The following is a 16,668-nucleotide window of genomic DNA, read 5'->3' as shown; positions in this document are numbered from 1 at the left end:
GTAATGAGTTTGCCTTATAACTCTGTGGCTGCTGAACTGGATTTTTTTAGATTTAAGGGGAATTGCGAGTCGAAAATGCACTTCTTTTGAAAATTAGTTCTGAACTGAAAAGTCACCAATAAGGTTTCTATTATTTTTTTAGAGTTTATTGTTAATCATAATACAGGAAAAATAAAAACTCATTTATTATGACTTTCAGTTTTCGTTCCATGAGCAAACTGTTGTGAAATAAATTTAAATTAAAAAAAATTATGCTATTTGCAAAAAAATACTTGAGTGTCTTAACTCAAATGTCTATATTTTTAATAAAAACGACCAGAAAAAACTAGTCTGAATTAGATACACAACTTTACTTATTATTTGTTTTTCAAATGAAAATTTTTAAAACAACGGTTGTGCTTTTGATACTTTTTGATACTTATTTTGCTTGGCAACATATACTTAATTTTTTTAGCTCGCGGCAACACTTGTCACTAATGATTAGAGCGTGAATGAGAATAGAACAAATGAATTATGTGCGTACGTGTGTTTTGTTCTTGTGCCGTGTTTGCATTTTCCTTATATTTTGCATTCGTATTAATCATTGTAACTCTTTTGAGCATCAGTAAGCAGAGATGAAAAAGCTCTCTGATTTCTCTCTTAACTGTCGATTCTCGCTCACAAACGAATTTTTTGACTGTTAATGTACCGTTACCGCAGTAGCGTCAATGAAATGTATTTGCTTATTGTACACAATGTGTACTACACAGTAATTGGCGTCATTACAAAGTGGTCGTTGAAGGAAGTACTAAGTTGTAAAAATGAGTGAAAATTCGTTTTAAAAATATTTTCAAAGTAGTGTTTTAAAACGCGTAAGTGATTCTCCCGTTATAATTAATGAAGAAAACGCTGCCCCTAAGGTCACCCGAGTGGCAGTAAGTGTTTACTTTTATTTTCAATAAAAAAAATATTTCGTTTACCTATGTACAAATATCACGTTAATTTTAGGATATCGTTAATTTTTGCAAAAAAATTGACGAAAAGCAGACATATGAGTTTTTAACGAATGTGTGGCAGCCTGATTTATCATTTATTTTTCCGTCGTCTGGTGATCGAAACTTAAAATTTCAGTTGTCGTGGCTGAAGTCTTTTCCATGGCTAGTATATTCGCCTAGACAAGATGGTGCCTACTGTCTATATTGCGTTGCTTTTGTTCGGCAAAACGTTGGAAATGGTAGTCAACAAAAGGCAAATGCTTTTGTTCAAACTGCTTTTAAAACTTGGAAAAAAGCACTTGAGAAATGCAAAGAACATCAGCAGAAGGATTATCACCGCAGAGCAGTGGAAGACGCAGCCAATTTCAAGCTGATTTTTGAAAATAAAAGAAACAATATATTAACAGAAATTGATCATGGCCGCAAAAAGCAACAGCTTGAAAATCGAGCAAAATTACATCCTATAATCCGTGTTTTGCTTATCTGCGGGAGGCAAGGGCTTGCGTTAAGAGGCCATCGTGACGAAGGAAATCTTTCTTTAGAAATGCCTGCTGAAAACGACGGGAACTTCAGGGATCTTTTGCGTTTAGCAATAGATAGTGGCGACGAAAATTTAAAAAAACATGTTCAAACTGCAGCACGTTATGCTAATTATTTCAGTTGGCGCATCCAAAATGAAATTATTGAAATAGCAGGACAAATAATACAAAAAAAATTATTAACCGTATTAATAAATCTCAATGCTTTGCAATAATTGCTGATGAAACCACGGATGTTAGTGGCATTGAGCAATTTTCAATTTGTATACGGTATGTTGATCGTTTTGAGAATGAGGAAAAACTGAGAGAGGACTTTTTATGTTTTGTTCCTGTTGAGGATACAACTGGCAGCGGTCTTGCGAATCTGCTAATTGATAAATTAAAAGAACTTAAACTTAGTTTTGCACACATAAGGGGTCAAGGTGAGTTTTCAACTCTTCTATTTTTGGGACAATTAAATTATACTTTTTTCTTTCTAAAGGTTATGACGGAGCGCGGTCGATGAGTGGACATGTCAAAGGTTGTGCTAGTGTCATCCAAAATTTATATCCAGCGGCTCTTTATGTGCACTGTGCTAATCACAGCTTAAATTTAGCCATCGCAACGACTTGCAAAATACCTGCTATAAGAAATTGTATTGGTTCCATGAAAGAGACCGTAAATCTTTTTCGGATGTCAACTAAAGCAGGCACACTGCTCAAAAATCTTATTCTTGAATCCTTTCCAAACTCAAAGCAAGTGAGGTTACTTAAATTCTGCGAAACACGTTGGGTGGAGCATTTAGAATCTCTTTCTTTATTTAACGATTTATTTCCATTGATCTGTACTGCGTTGGAAGAGCTTGATATTGAAAATTTAAGAAGTGATTTATCAAAGCCACATGCTTTGTTGACTGCAATCCAATCACCTCAATTTGTGATTGCTATGGCGATACTAAAGCCAATTTTTGCATTATCAAAACACATAAGCCTATGTTTGCAGCAAATAGATTGTGATTTGAGCAGCTGCGTTGCTTATGCAAATAATTTGTATGCTGAAATTAGTGAAATGCGTAAGGATTCTGAACAATCGTTTAAACTAATTTTTGAATCAGTTAAAACAATAGCCGCAGAATTAGATTTAGAAATCAAAATTCCGCGTTTGGCGAAACGGCAAACTAATCGCGACAATTATGAAGGCGAACCGGAAGAATATTACCGCAGATCAATTTACATACCGTTTTTAGATCATTTTTTGGACCAAATCAATGAACGATTTTTAAAACATCGAGAGCTGCTTTCCAAAATTGAAAACATTTTGCCAAATAAATGCGTAAATCTGGACGTTATTGAGATGCAGGAGACTGTTCGTGTTTTAGAAAAGCAATGGTCCGCTGATGTAGAAGATCCCGATGATTTCGTTGCTGAATTTAGAATGTGGAAAAGGTTAAAAATCTTTTCTTCAGATTATATTCTCTAACTAAAATTTTGATAATATTTTCAGGAACTGGTTAAATCAATAAAAGAGATCCAAAACTTTTTTAGACGCGTTGAATTGTTGCGATGCAAAAATTTTCAAAACAGTGCATCGTTTTTTAAAGATTGGAGCAGCAATCCCTATATCTGTCGCTTCAAGTGAACGCTCGTTTTCCTCACTTCGCAGGCTTAAAACATATTTAAGAAATAAAACTGGAGAAGCACGCCTGAACGGAATGGCTCTCTTGAATATCCATAGAGATATAGACGTGACGGAGGAAGAGATTTTAAATGTTATGGCCCAAAATAAAAGAAGATTAGACTTCAATTTGTGAATAAAATAATGAAACATTGTCTTTTTACCTAAAACCCCCCCCAAATTTTTTTCCTGCGTTCGCCACTGAGCAAGACAAATGTCATATTCTCACTCCTCATTTAGATATAAAGGCTCCGTCCGCGAGCGATGCTGATGTTACGATATCAACCAGCGTTTGAAAAACTACGCTACTCTCGTAGCATTTCATTTTACTCTTGCTACCGCTCTCACTTTGTCGGGAGCCACAGCATAGCCTTAGCATAATAATGTAAAGTATGTGCTCTACTCTGCTCCGAGTTTTGTTAGCGGTAGCACAGCAGAGCTAATGAAAATTTTCATGTGCTACAGCTCCCGAATGTGTTTGTTGTTTTTTTTTCTTTTTTGCTATTTTCTGTCATTTACAAGTATGGTACAAGTTGGTATATAAAAGAAAGTCGTTTATAACTCAAGAATGGCTCAACCGATTTGGCTTAAAATTGGTGGGGAGGTAGCTTAGAAGCAGGGTAAGGACATAGGATACATTTTATCTCTTAATGCTAAAATTCAATACAACTCATAAATACAAAAATTATATTTCAAATCATAAGCCTTTGTTCAAAATTTATGTAGGAATCATTTGAAAATTTTAGTAATTCAAAAATAGAAAGAAATAAGTAAAAATTTTCATATCCAAACATGCTTAGTATATGGGTTATACTGATTTTGCTCCTTAACCAGGTAGTTTTCTTTTAAGACGAACCCGTCCGATATATTTAATATCGCAACAAAAAATGGCATTGAAATTTTCATCGTCAAGGCACTGCGGATACATTGCTACATTATTGGTCAAGGACGCAAATGCATTCATAACAAACCAAACGGGATATCTAACATAAAGATATAGCGGAATAATTGGAGTGTTGATAAAAAGGTTTATTATAATTTTAGATATACAGAAATATTTTCGATTCTTTGCAATATACATTGAACTATGTATTTGCTTACAATTTCAAACTGATTCTTCCTAAAAAATGATAAAATTACTAAATATTGGGAATGGTAGAATAGAACTGCAAATACGCAGTGCAATGGATTAAAACTGGTACTGGTAATCAGTAGATGAATATTAACCACGTGTATTCCAAAAGATAAAGGCGAGGTATCTAAACCTGATTTTTCCACGAAATTCGCATTTTTTTGTATAACTGACAAGAGCTACAGCGTCTAAAGTCAAAGCGATGCCATAAAATACCTCTGATCTGTAGGAATTTAAAGCTAAAAAATCAAGATTGTAGTGTATGTTCTTTGGAAAATTTTTACATGCCTCGGTCCAGTTCTTAATGTTAATATTAAGGGCTAAAATTTTCAGGGAATTTTTTTTTTTTGGGGTATTTCCAAGGAAATTTCGTGACGGGACTGAAAAAAATTAATAGTTAAAAAAAAAACACCCTAATGTATATAAAAAGGTGGAAAGTATATGTAGGTAAAATTAATTTCGAAAATTCATAGTAATTGAGTATTGTAATATATTTAGAATAGATGATGTTTTTGGTAATATAAAAATGGTAAATATTTTACATAATAAAAAAAACTTATAATTTATTCAATTATTATCTAATTCACTTTATTAATATATTTCTTAAAATATTTGATTTTAGATTTATAAAATCACTTAACGCAACAAGTGCCAAAATGAGTTGCATAACATTTTTTTGTTTGCATTATTCAATTAATTCAAATATTATGACAGAAAATAGCAAAAAAGAAAAAAAACAACAACAAACACATGCGGGAGCTGTAGCACATGAAAATTTTCATTAGCTCCGCTGTGCTACCGCTCCCAATTTTTTGCTACCGCTACGCCAGAGCATAGCGCAGAATTTAATTTTTTGCTCCCGCTCCAGCTAAAGTTTTTTACCAACAAAACTCGGAGCAGAGTAGAGCACATACTTTACTTTGTTATGCTAAGGCTATGCTGTGGCTCCCGACAAAGTGAGAGCGGTAGCGATATCATAGCAGTAATTTTAGAAATTTTGCTGCTACCGAGTACTAAATGAGAACCCTGATATCAACATCAACAAGAATTGGCGATTTGTGTGCGGTAGAATGCAAAATGAACCTTAGCGATAATTATAATATTAAAAAATTGAAGTTAATTGCCATTTATATATCACCAAATTCATCGATGGGAGATATAAAATTGTTCATCGGTAAAGCTTTATCACCGTTGTCAACTGCAAGTTCGCAAGCTTTTGAAGATATTATCGGAGAACCAGTAGAGTATAGCGAACAACCGGTACTCCTTGCGGGAGATTTCAATGTAAATTTCTCATTGCCAGAAGCTGAACCATTACTGGCATTCCTCAGAGAGAAATTTTCATTAGAAATGATCAATGGAAGAAATGATCCTACGACAAAAGGAGGTACGACTATTGATGCGGTATTCGCGAGAAATATAGATTAAATAGATGTAAGACATTTCATATCGTATTTTAGTTATCATAATGCAATTGTAAATATTATAGATATCAATCCGTCAGAACCCAGAAATGATAATTGATTTGGACTTTGCTTTATAAAATGTGCATAATAAATTTATAAAATGTGAACTTAAGAAAGTGGTGGTCACTCCACCATATTTTTATCCTTTCCCTCTCGCTAGTTTTCTTACAAAATGATATGCATTTCTTGGAATATCACTAAGAAGTATAACTTCTTCCGCGAATTAAGAATAGTTTTTAATTATTCTTTAAAAAACATATTTTCCTTCGATTCCTCCAATGTTCCTTTATTTAAATGTTTAATATTAATCTACACAAAACATTATAACTAATTATGTCTGAATTTCTATTCAAACTGAGGACAAGAGTTGTATGCGCGTCACTCTTTTATAGCAGTGCAGTCAACTCGTGTCGTCTTCCTATTGGCTAATTCCGGTGGCGTGGCATCTTGGATAATGGCATGCTTTTTGTTGTTGGTCACGTGGTGGCTGTACATTCTTGTAAGATAATGCCCCATGTGTCTGTATGTTGATCACGTTGTATATGCGTGATGTTGCATTGGCTTGTTGTTGTTGGTCACGTGGTGGCTGTACATTCTTGTAAGATGTTGTTGTTGTATATGCGTGATGTGGCATTGGCTTGCTATTGTTGTATATATGTGTATTGGTAGGTAATATGAGTCATACGTGTATGGCTGGGTGTTAACTCGCGCGTAGGGACTCCACGTACCAGTTTCTTTGTGTGGCTTTCCTAGGTTCTAGCACATAAATCGATTGTTAAGCACCCCAATCGTTCGTTCAATAATATTTCTACCTTGCGAATGTTGTTTATTAAATACACTTTCCAGAGATCCATACTTAGGCTTTCGAGATGGAGTTAGTGAAAAAGTTTGCAAGTATATTCTGCATCCCCTGTAGATGATAAATTTATTAAACATTGCTTTAAATATGATACTTATTTAAACATATGTATACCCAATAATATACTCCAATCACCGCCACGATTGAACACCGCAGAATTATGCGTTGCCCCCGGATATTTTCCGTTGATGTACCGCACTCTCATTTCATTATCACAAACCTGTAAATTATAATTTACAATTAAGCCAATAAGCAACTTCAATCTATTTTCGTTTCAAACACACGCTATGATCGTATTTATACTAAAATATCCTTTGCGGTTGTAATAGAAATTTTTTAGTTCATTTTTTGGGGCAACAATTTTAATATGTGTCCCATCAATGCAACCTATTACGCCTGGTATTCCACTTTTTTCAAAAAAGTAAATTTTTGCTTTTCGCTTGCCGTCTTCAGTGTATTTAATTGATATTCAGTCCTTGCAAACATGTTCCTCTAAGCATTTAAAAACTTCAGCCAGTACTAAGGCAACGGTAGATTGTCCAAGAGCAATATTATTCTATTTTCCTACGCTTACTTGATATGATCCTTGAGAACAGAACCTTAGAATCGCAGATAATTTTAGTACTCGTATAGTTGGAATCGATGTATTTCTTACACCTGCTTACAGTTTATTTTCTAGTAGTGAAGTTAATACGTGATTTGCTTTGGACGGATGAAATTTATTTTAAAACCTATAAAGATATGTATAATTCTAATTAATTGCATAAATATCATATAAAGTGTGCTAACATTTGGTCCTCCAACTCCAAAGGTTTTGAGGTACCTCGCATTTTCTTCTTAATTTTGCTAGCATTTTTATCTTCTCTTTCATCATCAAACCATAACTCAACGCTATCCATTTTCTTATTATTTACTAAAATAGAATGCAGTTTTCAAATACGCAATGCAATTTCAAATAATTCAAATTGCGTTCAAATGTAAACAAACTATCAAACAGCTGTTTATAATTTTCATAACAATTCACAATTGATAAGATTTTGGTCGACCAAGTTACCCAATACCAAATGAAAATAGAATCGACTCAATCGACTGCAGTCGTATTTACTGCCAGTCGACACTTAATGGGGGTGTAAAATTGCCTTCATGAATCATTATATGGAATGAGTAAAGGTGCATGCAGGTTAATTTTTAATTTGCGTTGGTTTGAGGGATATTAAAGTGATATCCTTCTTGTCTCCTCCGGTAATTGAATGGGTACTGTAAGGCATCATAATATCGGTGATCTACAATCTTCCTTCTTGTTTCCTCCAGTAATTGAATGGGTACTGTAAGGCATCATAATATCGGTGATTTACAATCCTGGCGAGAGAGTCATGGCACTTCTGCAACATGATACCTCTCGGTGCTGTGAGGTCAACACCCGCAACCCCAGCCGCCACCTCGACGTTCGCCGACGCGACTTAGCCCCCACTAGGTACGCGCTTTGCATGTATGTTTATCTTGCAACTGGTCATCGAACATATTCCCTTGGGCGGACTAAATATATTAACCAAGAAGGACTTATTGAATTTTAAGAAGAATTGCGCGCTTGACAATTTGTAATATTTAATATCGTCTACCAGTCTCCGCGTCGTCGTCTCCCATAAAATACATAGGTAAAAATTATGGCTGTTCCTTAAGTGGTGGCGACAGTGATCCCATTTTGCGATATACTTGGCCTTGCACTAAGAAGTAGGTGAAAATCTAGGCAGAGCGAGAATTTTGTCTGCCTCGAATGATGTCATGAGAAAGAATGCATTGTATTATTTTACCATTTTTTAAACAATTCCTGAACTGTCGAGATTCATCAGTTTCACCCGTAAATACTGTTTTTACTGGGTTCCACAAGCTCTTCTAAGATAGGAATGACTACTTTGCCCCCAGAGCAACTCATTCTTGTTCTTTCTCATTCCATTTTAAAACCCCACAATGGCGACACACATTTTCCATACGGCAAATTTTAATCAGCTTTTGGCTACTGTCATCCAATGTCGCGTCATATTCAAAACCAAAATTTTTAAATACCCCCCAAGAATTTTTATTATCAAGCCACATACTAAAAAATTGTTCTTTAGGTTTCATTAACGGGGCATCTCGACAGGCTAAAGTTTATAGCATACTAACTGTCAAATCTATTGCCATTACCAAATCTGTATGTGGGCATTTGTTATCAAAACATAATTATTTGCGAAAAGGCGTCGGATAGGTAGGCTCGAGCTGATGTAGCGCATGTTTTAAGCTCCAGAACTGTTTAAATTTTTATATGGATGGGAAAAATGTATGTGGAAAATAAAAAAAGGAAAAATATACTTTTTTCTACAAATGTTTCTTGAAAAAAATTATTTCATATTTTCGGACTATAAGTTATATTGTAGCATAATTTTTGTATACAAATTAAAATAATTAATTTAATATGAGCAATGATATTTTAATTTATGCTTGTATAAGTTTATTAAATTTAAGACTTCGCTCATTCTCCAATCTATTTTGCATAATCTTTCAGCAAATTAACATAATTAAACTAAATATTAATTTTTTGGAAAAATGTGTTAAATTATTTTGAAAATGTACTTTATTTTTATAATATAACTCAACTCGCTCTACTAAATTTAATATTACCGAAATGAAACTGCCGTCGGTATATGTGTAAATAGGATGTGTTGCCTGTTCGAAATTGTCATAGAATTGAAAACTGATCTGTCGAACTGCTCAAGTGACAGTTCATTGCTTTCAACATATGACATACTAATTAGTATTCCATATATTGTATTCCATAAGCAATATGGAGTCTCCACAGCCAATACGCACAGCAATACAGTTAGTATGCCATAAACTTGCCATAAACTTTAGCCTGTCGAGATGCCCCGTTAGGCACCTCACATATAATCACTAGTCATATGGAGCAAAGTCATCTAGATATTCGAAAATCCGGATTTTAGTTGTATGGGGAGCTATATCAAGTTTTTGTCCAATTGTATCTATTTTAGACACAAAAATACGCTGTTATGCGTAAAACATGTTCTGTAATTTTCATTGAGATAACTCAACTATATGTCTAGAATAAGGTCACCTGGAAGTTCGAAAATCTTCATATTAGGTACATATATGGAGCTGAGGGAAGTATTGACGCGATTCAACCCATTTTTGATACACAGAATTAAAATAGTTAGGAAAGGTTTCTCTCTGAATTTCAATTGAATATCTCACACATTGACCGATACTTTCGATCAAAAGTCAACTATAGATCCCCCTGAACAGTTTTTTTTTGGATTTGGACAGTTTTTGGTCATAAGGTGGGATACTTAAAAGGAATCATTAGTATAAATTTGTATATTGTATATTTTGTATTTGTAGATATATTGTATATCTGTTATATTAATTACTTTTTGATTTGTGTACTGGAGAGTGAAAGAATCACATGTAATTTAAAATTGTGTTACATTGAAAGGAGACGTGGTTGTAGTCCGATTTCGTCCATTTTCACACTGTGACATAGGAATATGAGAGGAATGCTACGTACAAAATTTAGCCGAAATTAGGAGGGTTCCTAGAAAATGAGCGGTGCCACTCCCATCGTCCGATTTTCCCACCGACTCCCATAAAGCCCTTTCCTACATTTTGGAGGTAAATTTAACGTCTCTAGTGTTTAGATATTGCTTTATCCTGCTTTTAGTAGTTTTTAACCGTACCTTTATATAGAGAGCGGATTTATCTTCGATTTGAATCCATTTTCACACTGTCGGTAAAAGTTATGAGATTTTGTTAAAAAATAATGTAAATCTGATATCACTAAATTTCATGTTCGTTTTATACTATTCTTATATATATTATATTCAATAAAATTAGTCGACATCTTACATTTAAACTGCGTGTACGCAACTCTGCTCAACAGGTTATGGGCCTATTCGCTAAAATAAAGTTATTTAAAATTGATTTTATTTAAACGAAAATGGCGGCAGGTGCTCCTAATTTTTCTTTTGAAAAACTTCGCGGACGTGAGAATTTCGATTATGGGTAGCGGAATGCAAAATCGTATTTGGTCCTAAAAAGTTGCTGGAAAATAACGGAAAACTGTTTAGTATGCATGGGATTCGTTAATGGCGCGTATGAAGGCAGTGGTTTAATTCGCAAGGTAGAGATTTTAAAGAAACTTGTGCAGTTAAATCTGGAGCAGTTTCAATCCATACAGGGTTATGTGGACGAGATGGTCATGTACTTGATTTACGGCAAAATGCATGTAAGCAGGCGAAATGTCGAAACAAATATTCGAAATGTCGAATATGTTCCTAGTCCTTGCGCGAATCTTTTGTCGGTTCGGCAAATAACAAAACAAAATAAAAAGGTGGTGTTTCAAGGCAATGTATGTATGTAAGATCCTTGTTGCGAAAAACAGATTAATTGCAAAAGCTCATGCAGAAAATGATTTGTGCAAATTAGATTGTGCTAAAGTTCCAATTGGAAAAGCAATGACAACTATTGATAATTTAGAATTGTGTAAGGACATATTTGCAAAAACAGCATGAAGCAGGTGCAGAATTCAACGCTTGGAGTTAATTACAACGGCGCAAGTGAAAAATAATGTATTGTAAGTATGTTGTAAGGGTAAGCAAACTAGAATAACAACTAAATCAACTGGTACTCGTGTTAAAAATTGTTTGGACGTTGTACCTTCGGACGTGCTTGGTTCAATTAGCACAAAATCGTTCAGCGGTGCAAGATTTTTGTTGGTGTTTGTTGATGATTTTTCAAGAAATGTATTCGCTATACCAATTTTATTTAAATCAGATGTATTTGAAAAATTCAAGCGGTTTAAACGCGAAGTCGAAACGCAATGTAATCGTAAAATAAAAGTGCTGAGAACAAATAATGGCACTGAATATTACAATTATCAAATTATAAAATTTTTGCGTGAATGGTGGTATTGTTCACCAAAAAAAGCTCCATATATGCCTGATCATAACGGGGTGGCTGAGCGGATGAATCTTACGTTAATTGATCGTGTAAGATGCATGTTGCTGGATTATGGCCTAGGAAACATATTTTGGGCAGAGGCTGCAAATACAGCAGCGTACTTAGTAAATTGTATTCCGTCTAGAGATAATAGTCGAAGTCCAAAAGAAATATGGTCTGGTGTAAAACCAAATTCGAGACATTTAATTACTTGTGCAGAGATGGTTCAAATATCGAAGCAAAGATGTTTAAAGTTAGATGCAAAAACAGATGAGTGTATTTTTGTTGGATATTACGTAGAATCAAAAGCATATCGGCTTTATCGAAAATCTGACTACAAGTTTATTGTGAGTCGTGATGTAAAATTTTAAAAAAATACGAACAATAAACCCTAGCGCGCAGAGCCAAATTTAATAATTGATATTATTAATGAAAACGAAGCTAACGACATTAACAATTCAGGGGAGCTAAATGAGAGCGAATTGTGTGATGAAAGTATATCTTCGGAAAGTGAATACAATACACTGATCAGTGTGACGAAAAGTATGCAGTTCGTCGATCAGAGCGTATTGCTAACAAAGCCAAAAGAAGCTTATTGTTAAGCGTAGTGTCTGATGCAAGTGATCCTGTGGATCTTGAAGAGGCATTGAATTGTCCAGAGGCAGATGATTGGAAACGCGCAATTAAAGAGGAGATAGATTATCACAACACAAACAAAATTTGGGTGCTTACGAAATTGCCTGAAGGTAAAAGAGCAATAAATTCGAAGGGGGATTTTAAAACAAAGCGCAATGCTGAAGGTGCGTTGGTTCATTATAGAGCAAGGTTCGTAGCTAAGGGTTGTTCACAGAAACAAGGCGATGACTATTCGGAAACATTTTCACCGGTAGTCAGGTACAATTCATTACGATTTTTATTTGCTATTTGTCGGTGCATCAGTTAGATGCGGTAACTGCATTTTTAAACGGTGAACTTCAAGAAAAAGTGTTCATGAAACAACCTGAGGGTTATAATGACAATTCTGGCAGAGTTCGTCGTATATTAAAATCGTTGTATGGTTTAAAACAATCAAGAAAAAATTGGAACGATAAATTGAATGAGGTACTAATTAGTCTGGGACTAATTCGGAGCGAAGTTGATCAAGTATTTACTTTTGTGTGAGTGAGTACAGCATGGTATACGTAGCAATTTATGTTCTGGTGTTCTCTAAAGACAAAAAGGCTACGCAACGGATTAAAAACGAGCTGTCTTCGAAATTTAAAATAAAGGACATGGGTTCAGCGTTATCCGTACTTGTCATGAGAGTTCAGCGCGATGCGGTAGCTACGCCACTACATTAGTCGCAAAAGTTAACTTTAGAAATGTGTACAAAAACTGAAGAAGAAAAGAGAGAGATGGAAAAAATTCCATATATGTAGGCAGTTGGTATTCTGTTGTATACAGCACAAAATACGCCGCCTGATATCAGCTTTGCAGTCAATTTGCTGAGTCGTTTTTCACAAATCCCCGGCAAACTCATTGGCACGCATTGAAGCGTGTAATACGGTATTTGAAGGGTACAGTCAAAAAGGCATCGTGTTTCGGAAATCAGCTCAAAGTTTAACTGGTTATTGCGATGCTGATTAGGCAGGAGATCTTGATCAAAGCGGCAACTTCTGGTTACGTGTTTATAATACAAGGTGCCTCTACATCTTGGTTATCGCACAGACAGCGAACCGTAGCATTTTCGTCAACTGAAGCGGAGCTAACATTAGTAGTGAGCGGCGCAATACAAGAAGCGATTTGGTTACATCGGCTAGAGTTGAAACTAATTCATGATGGTGCAGAAAGAATGAAAATGTACTGCGATAACAAGAGCGCTATTCACATTGTTCGGAACAATAGCTTTTCTCCCCGAACTAAACACGTGAACATCAAGGCGAAGTTATACGACAGAAATTATGAGATAAGTCATGGCAGCTGGAATATATTTCAACAAGCGAAATATTAAAAGATGATCTAACAAAGGCTATACGTGCTGATAAAAATGAATTTATTAATGTTGTAGTGATGTTGTATTAAAGGGAAGTGTTATGAAATAATGAAAATCTGACATCACTAAATTTCATGTTCGTTTTATGATATTCTTATGATATAACAGATTTGCACTCTGCAAATTTGGTTGTTGGAGCTTTAGTAGTTTAGGAAATATGTATATTCAACCTATTAGATGGGGGGGCCACGCCCACAAGTGCCCCTTGCTACTGCAATCCTCTGCGCCAAATTAGAGTATTGTATCTTAATTTAGTGTTTAGGTATGCCTTTTTATACATTTGCGGTTAATGGTTATTTGTGGACGAGGCAGTGTTCCGATTAAGCCCATCTACGAACTCGTAGTTTTCTTTGCACTAAGGAACCCGCATATCAAGTTTCATTAAGATATTTCAATTTTTACTAATGTGACAGCATGCACGGACGGACAGTCACCCGGATTTTACTCATCACCCTGATCATTTATACTATATACCTACAATACAACCCTATATCTCTTTCTATTTATTAGGTTAAGGTGATACATACAACCGTTATACTATGTTCGGACCGACATTGAACATATTGAAAACACATTTGTATTTTGTGGAATCTAAGTCGTTCGGACTGACAATGTGTGTTTTCGATGAGTTTTCACTGACAACTATCAATAGCGGCATTCTCTTGCTCCTGCAAGATTGCACGATGACACAAAATGCAAAAGTCCTATACCGAAATAGGCAAGACCAAGAGAGCACCCATTGTAGAATCTAGTGATATATGACGGCACGAAAATAAACGTGGGTTCTGGTCTGACATATTTATAGCCATTGAAAATAATTTTCTGCGTGTGTTTGTTGTTGTGCCGTTGCACCAAGAGGAAAGTTCTTTTACACATGGCTCAAGCAGCTCACTACTTCCGGTTTTTGACCAAGTATCCTCTGGGTAGCCTAAGAACATCCGTTCAAGGGCGAGCTAATGTGAGAAGGCGAAACATCCCCTACATAGGGTTGTGCGCTCGGTTTGGGACCCGCCACGTAAAAATCAGTACATATGACAAAGAAAACACAGCCTCGGATGAGTGACCCCCCTTTTGATGACGACCATGGCAAACGAAATAAGGACTACGATTCGAGGGCATGCACTTGGAATGTCCGGACCCTTAATTGGGAAGGTGCCGCTGCCCAGCTGATTGATGTCCTCGCAAAAATAAAGGCTGACATCACCGCGGTCCACGAAATGCGATGGACGAGCAAGGACAGAGACGAGTAGGTCCTTGTGATATTTACTACAGTGGCCATATAAAGGAGCGCAAGTTTGGTGTTGGATTCGTGGTGGGAGAGAGACTCCGTCGCCGAGTACTATCATTCACTCCGGTGAATGAACATCTAGCCACAATCCGCATCAAAGCGAGGTTCTTCAACATATCACTGATTTGCGCCCACGCCCCGACGGTAGAGAAGGACGATGTGACCAAAGATGCCTTCTAAGAACGCTTGGAGCGCGCTTATGAGAGCTGCCCCCGCCACGATGTCAAAATTGTGCTTGGTGACTTTAACGCCAGGGTGGGCAAAGAAGGTATATTTGGCACGACGGTCGGTAAATTCAGCCTCCACGACGAAACATCCTCAAATGGGTTGAGGCTGATTGACTTCGCCGAAAAATGGTTATCTGTAGTACTAGATTCCAGCATAAGAAGATTCATTTACTGAATGGCAGTGAACGCACAACGCCAGGAGAAGGAGAACCCGATTCCCCAATCGTTGACGAGAGAGCTGACGTTCCATTGTCCGACCGTGAAGAAGTTCGAATAGCAATTACCCGCCTGAAGAACAACAAAGCGGCGGGCGCCGATGGATTTCCGGCCGAGCTATTCAAACACGGCGGCGAAGAACTTATAAGGAGCATGCATCAGCTTCTTTGTAAAATATGGTCGGACGAAGGCATGCCCAACGATTGGAATTTAAGTGTGCTATGCCCAATCCATAAAAAAGGAGACCCCACAATCTGCGCCAACTAACGTGGGATTAGCCTCCTCAACATCGCATATAAGGTTCTATCGAGCGTATTGGGTGAGAGATTAGAGCCCACCGTCAACAAACTGATTGGACCTTATCAGTGTGGCTTCAGACCTGGAAAATCAACAACCGACCAGATATTCACCATGCGCCAAATCTTGGAAAAGACCCGTGAAAAGAGAATCGACACACACCACCTCTTCGTCGATTTCAAAGCTGCTTTCGACAGCACGAATAGGATCTGCCTTTATGCCGCGATGTCTGAATTTGGTATCCCCGCAAAACTAATACGGCTGTGTAAACTGACGTTGAGCAACACGAAAAGCTCCGTCAGGATCGGGAAGGACCTCTCCGAGCCGTTCGATACCAAACGAGGTTTCAGACAAGGCGACTGCCTATCGTGCGACTTCTTCAACTTGCTTCTGGAGAAAATAGTTCGAGCTGCAGAACTAAACAGAGAAGGTACCATCTTCTATAAGAGTGTACAGCTGCTGGCGTATGCCGACGATATTGATATCATCGGCCTCAACCCCCGCGCCGTTAGTTCTGCTTTCTCCAGGCTGGACAAGGAAGCACAGAAAATGGGTCTGGCAGTGAACGAGGGCGAAACGAAATATCTCCTGTCATCAACGTCACTGTAGACAGTCATAACTTTGAAGTTGTAGATAATTTCGTCTATTTAGGAACCAGCATTAACACCACCAACAATGTCAGCCTGGAAATCCAACGCAGGATTGCTCTTGCCAACAGGTGCAACTTCGGACTGAGTAGGCAATTGAAAAGTAAAGTCCTCTCTCGACGAACAAACGCTAAACTCTATAGGTTGCTCATAATTCCCGTCCTGCTATATGGTGCAGAGGCTTGGGCGATGACAGCAACCGATGAGTCGACGTTACGAGTTTTCGAGAGAAAAATTCTGCGAAAGATTTATGGTCCTTTGTGCATTAGCCACGGCGAATATCGCATTTGATGGAACGATGAGCTGTACAAGATATACGACGACATTGACATAGTTCAGCGAATTAAAA

At 36.7% G+C, this 16,668-nt stretch overlaps 1 protein-coding gene across 1 annotated transcript; it reads left to right on the top strand.

The window, feature by feature from the left end:
• Positions 1–1,898: 1,898 nt before the first annotated feature.
• On the top strand, positions 1,899–2,944 carry LOC126765074 (uncharacterized; the record flags this gene model as incomplete). The annotated part of the gene is made up of 1 exon (XM_050482685.1): positions 1,899–2,944. A coding segment is annotated over exon 1 (930 nt), but the record flags the coding sequence as incomplete, so codon positions are not given.
• Positions 2,945–16,668: the final 13,724 nt, after the last annotated feature.

Source organism: Bactrocera neohumeralis, unplaced genomic scaffold, assembly GCF_024586455.1.
Source record: "Bactrocera neohumeralis isolate Rockhampton unplaced genomic scaffold, APGP_CSIRO_Bneo_wtdbg2-racon-allhic-juicebox.fasta_v2 cluster10, whole genome shotgun sequence".
Classification (NCBI taxonomy): domain Eukaryota; kingdom Metazoa; phylum Arthropoda; class Insecta; order Diptera; family Tephritidae; genus Bactrocera; species Bactrocera neohumeralis.
The sequence above is the reverse complement of the archived record's forward strand: the minus strand, read 5'-3'. Positions and strand labels throughout refer to the sequence as shown.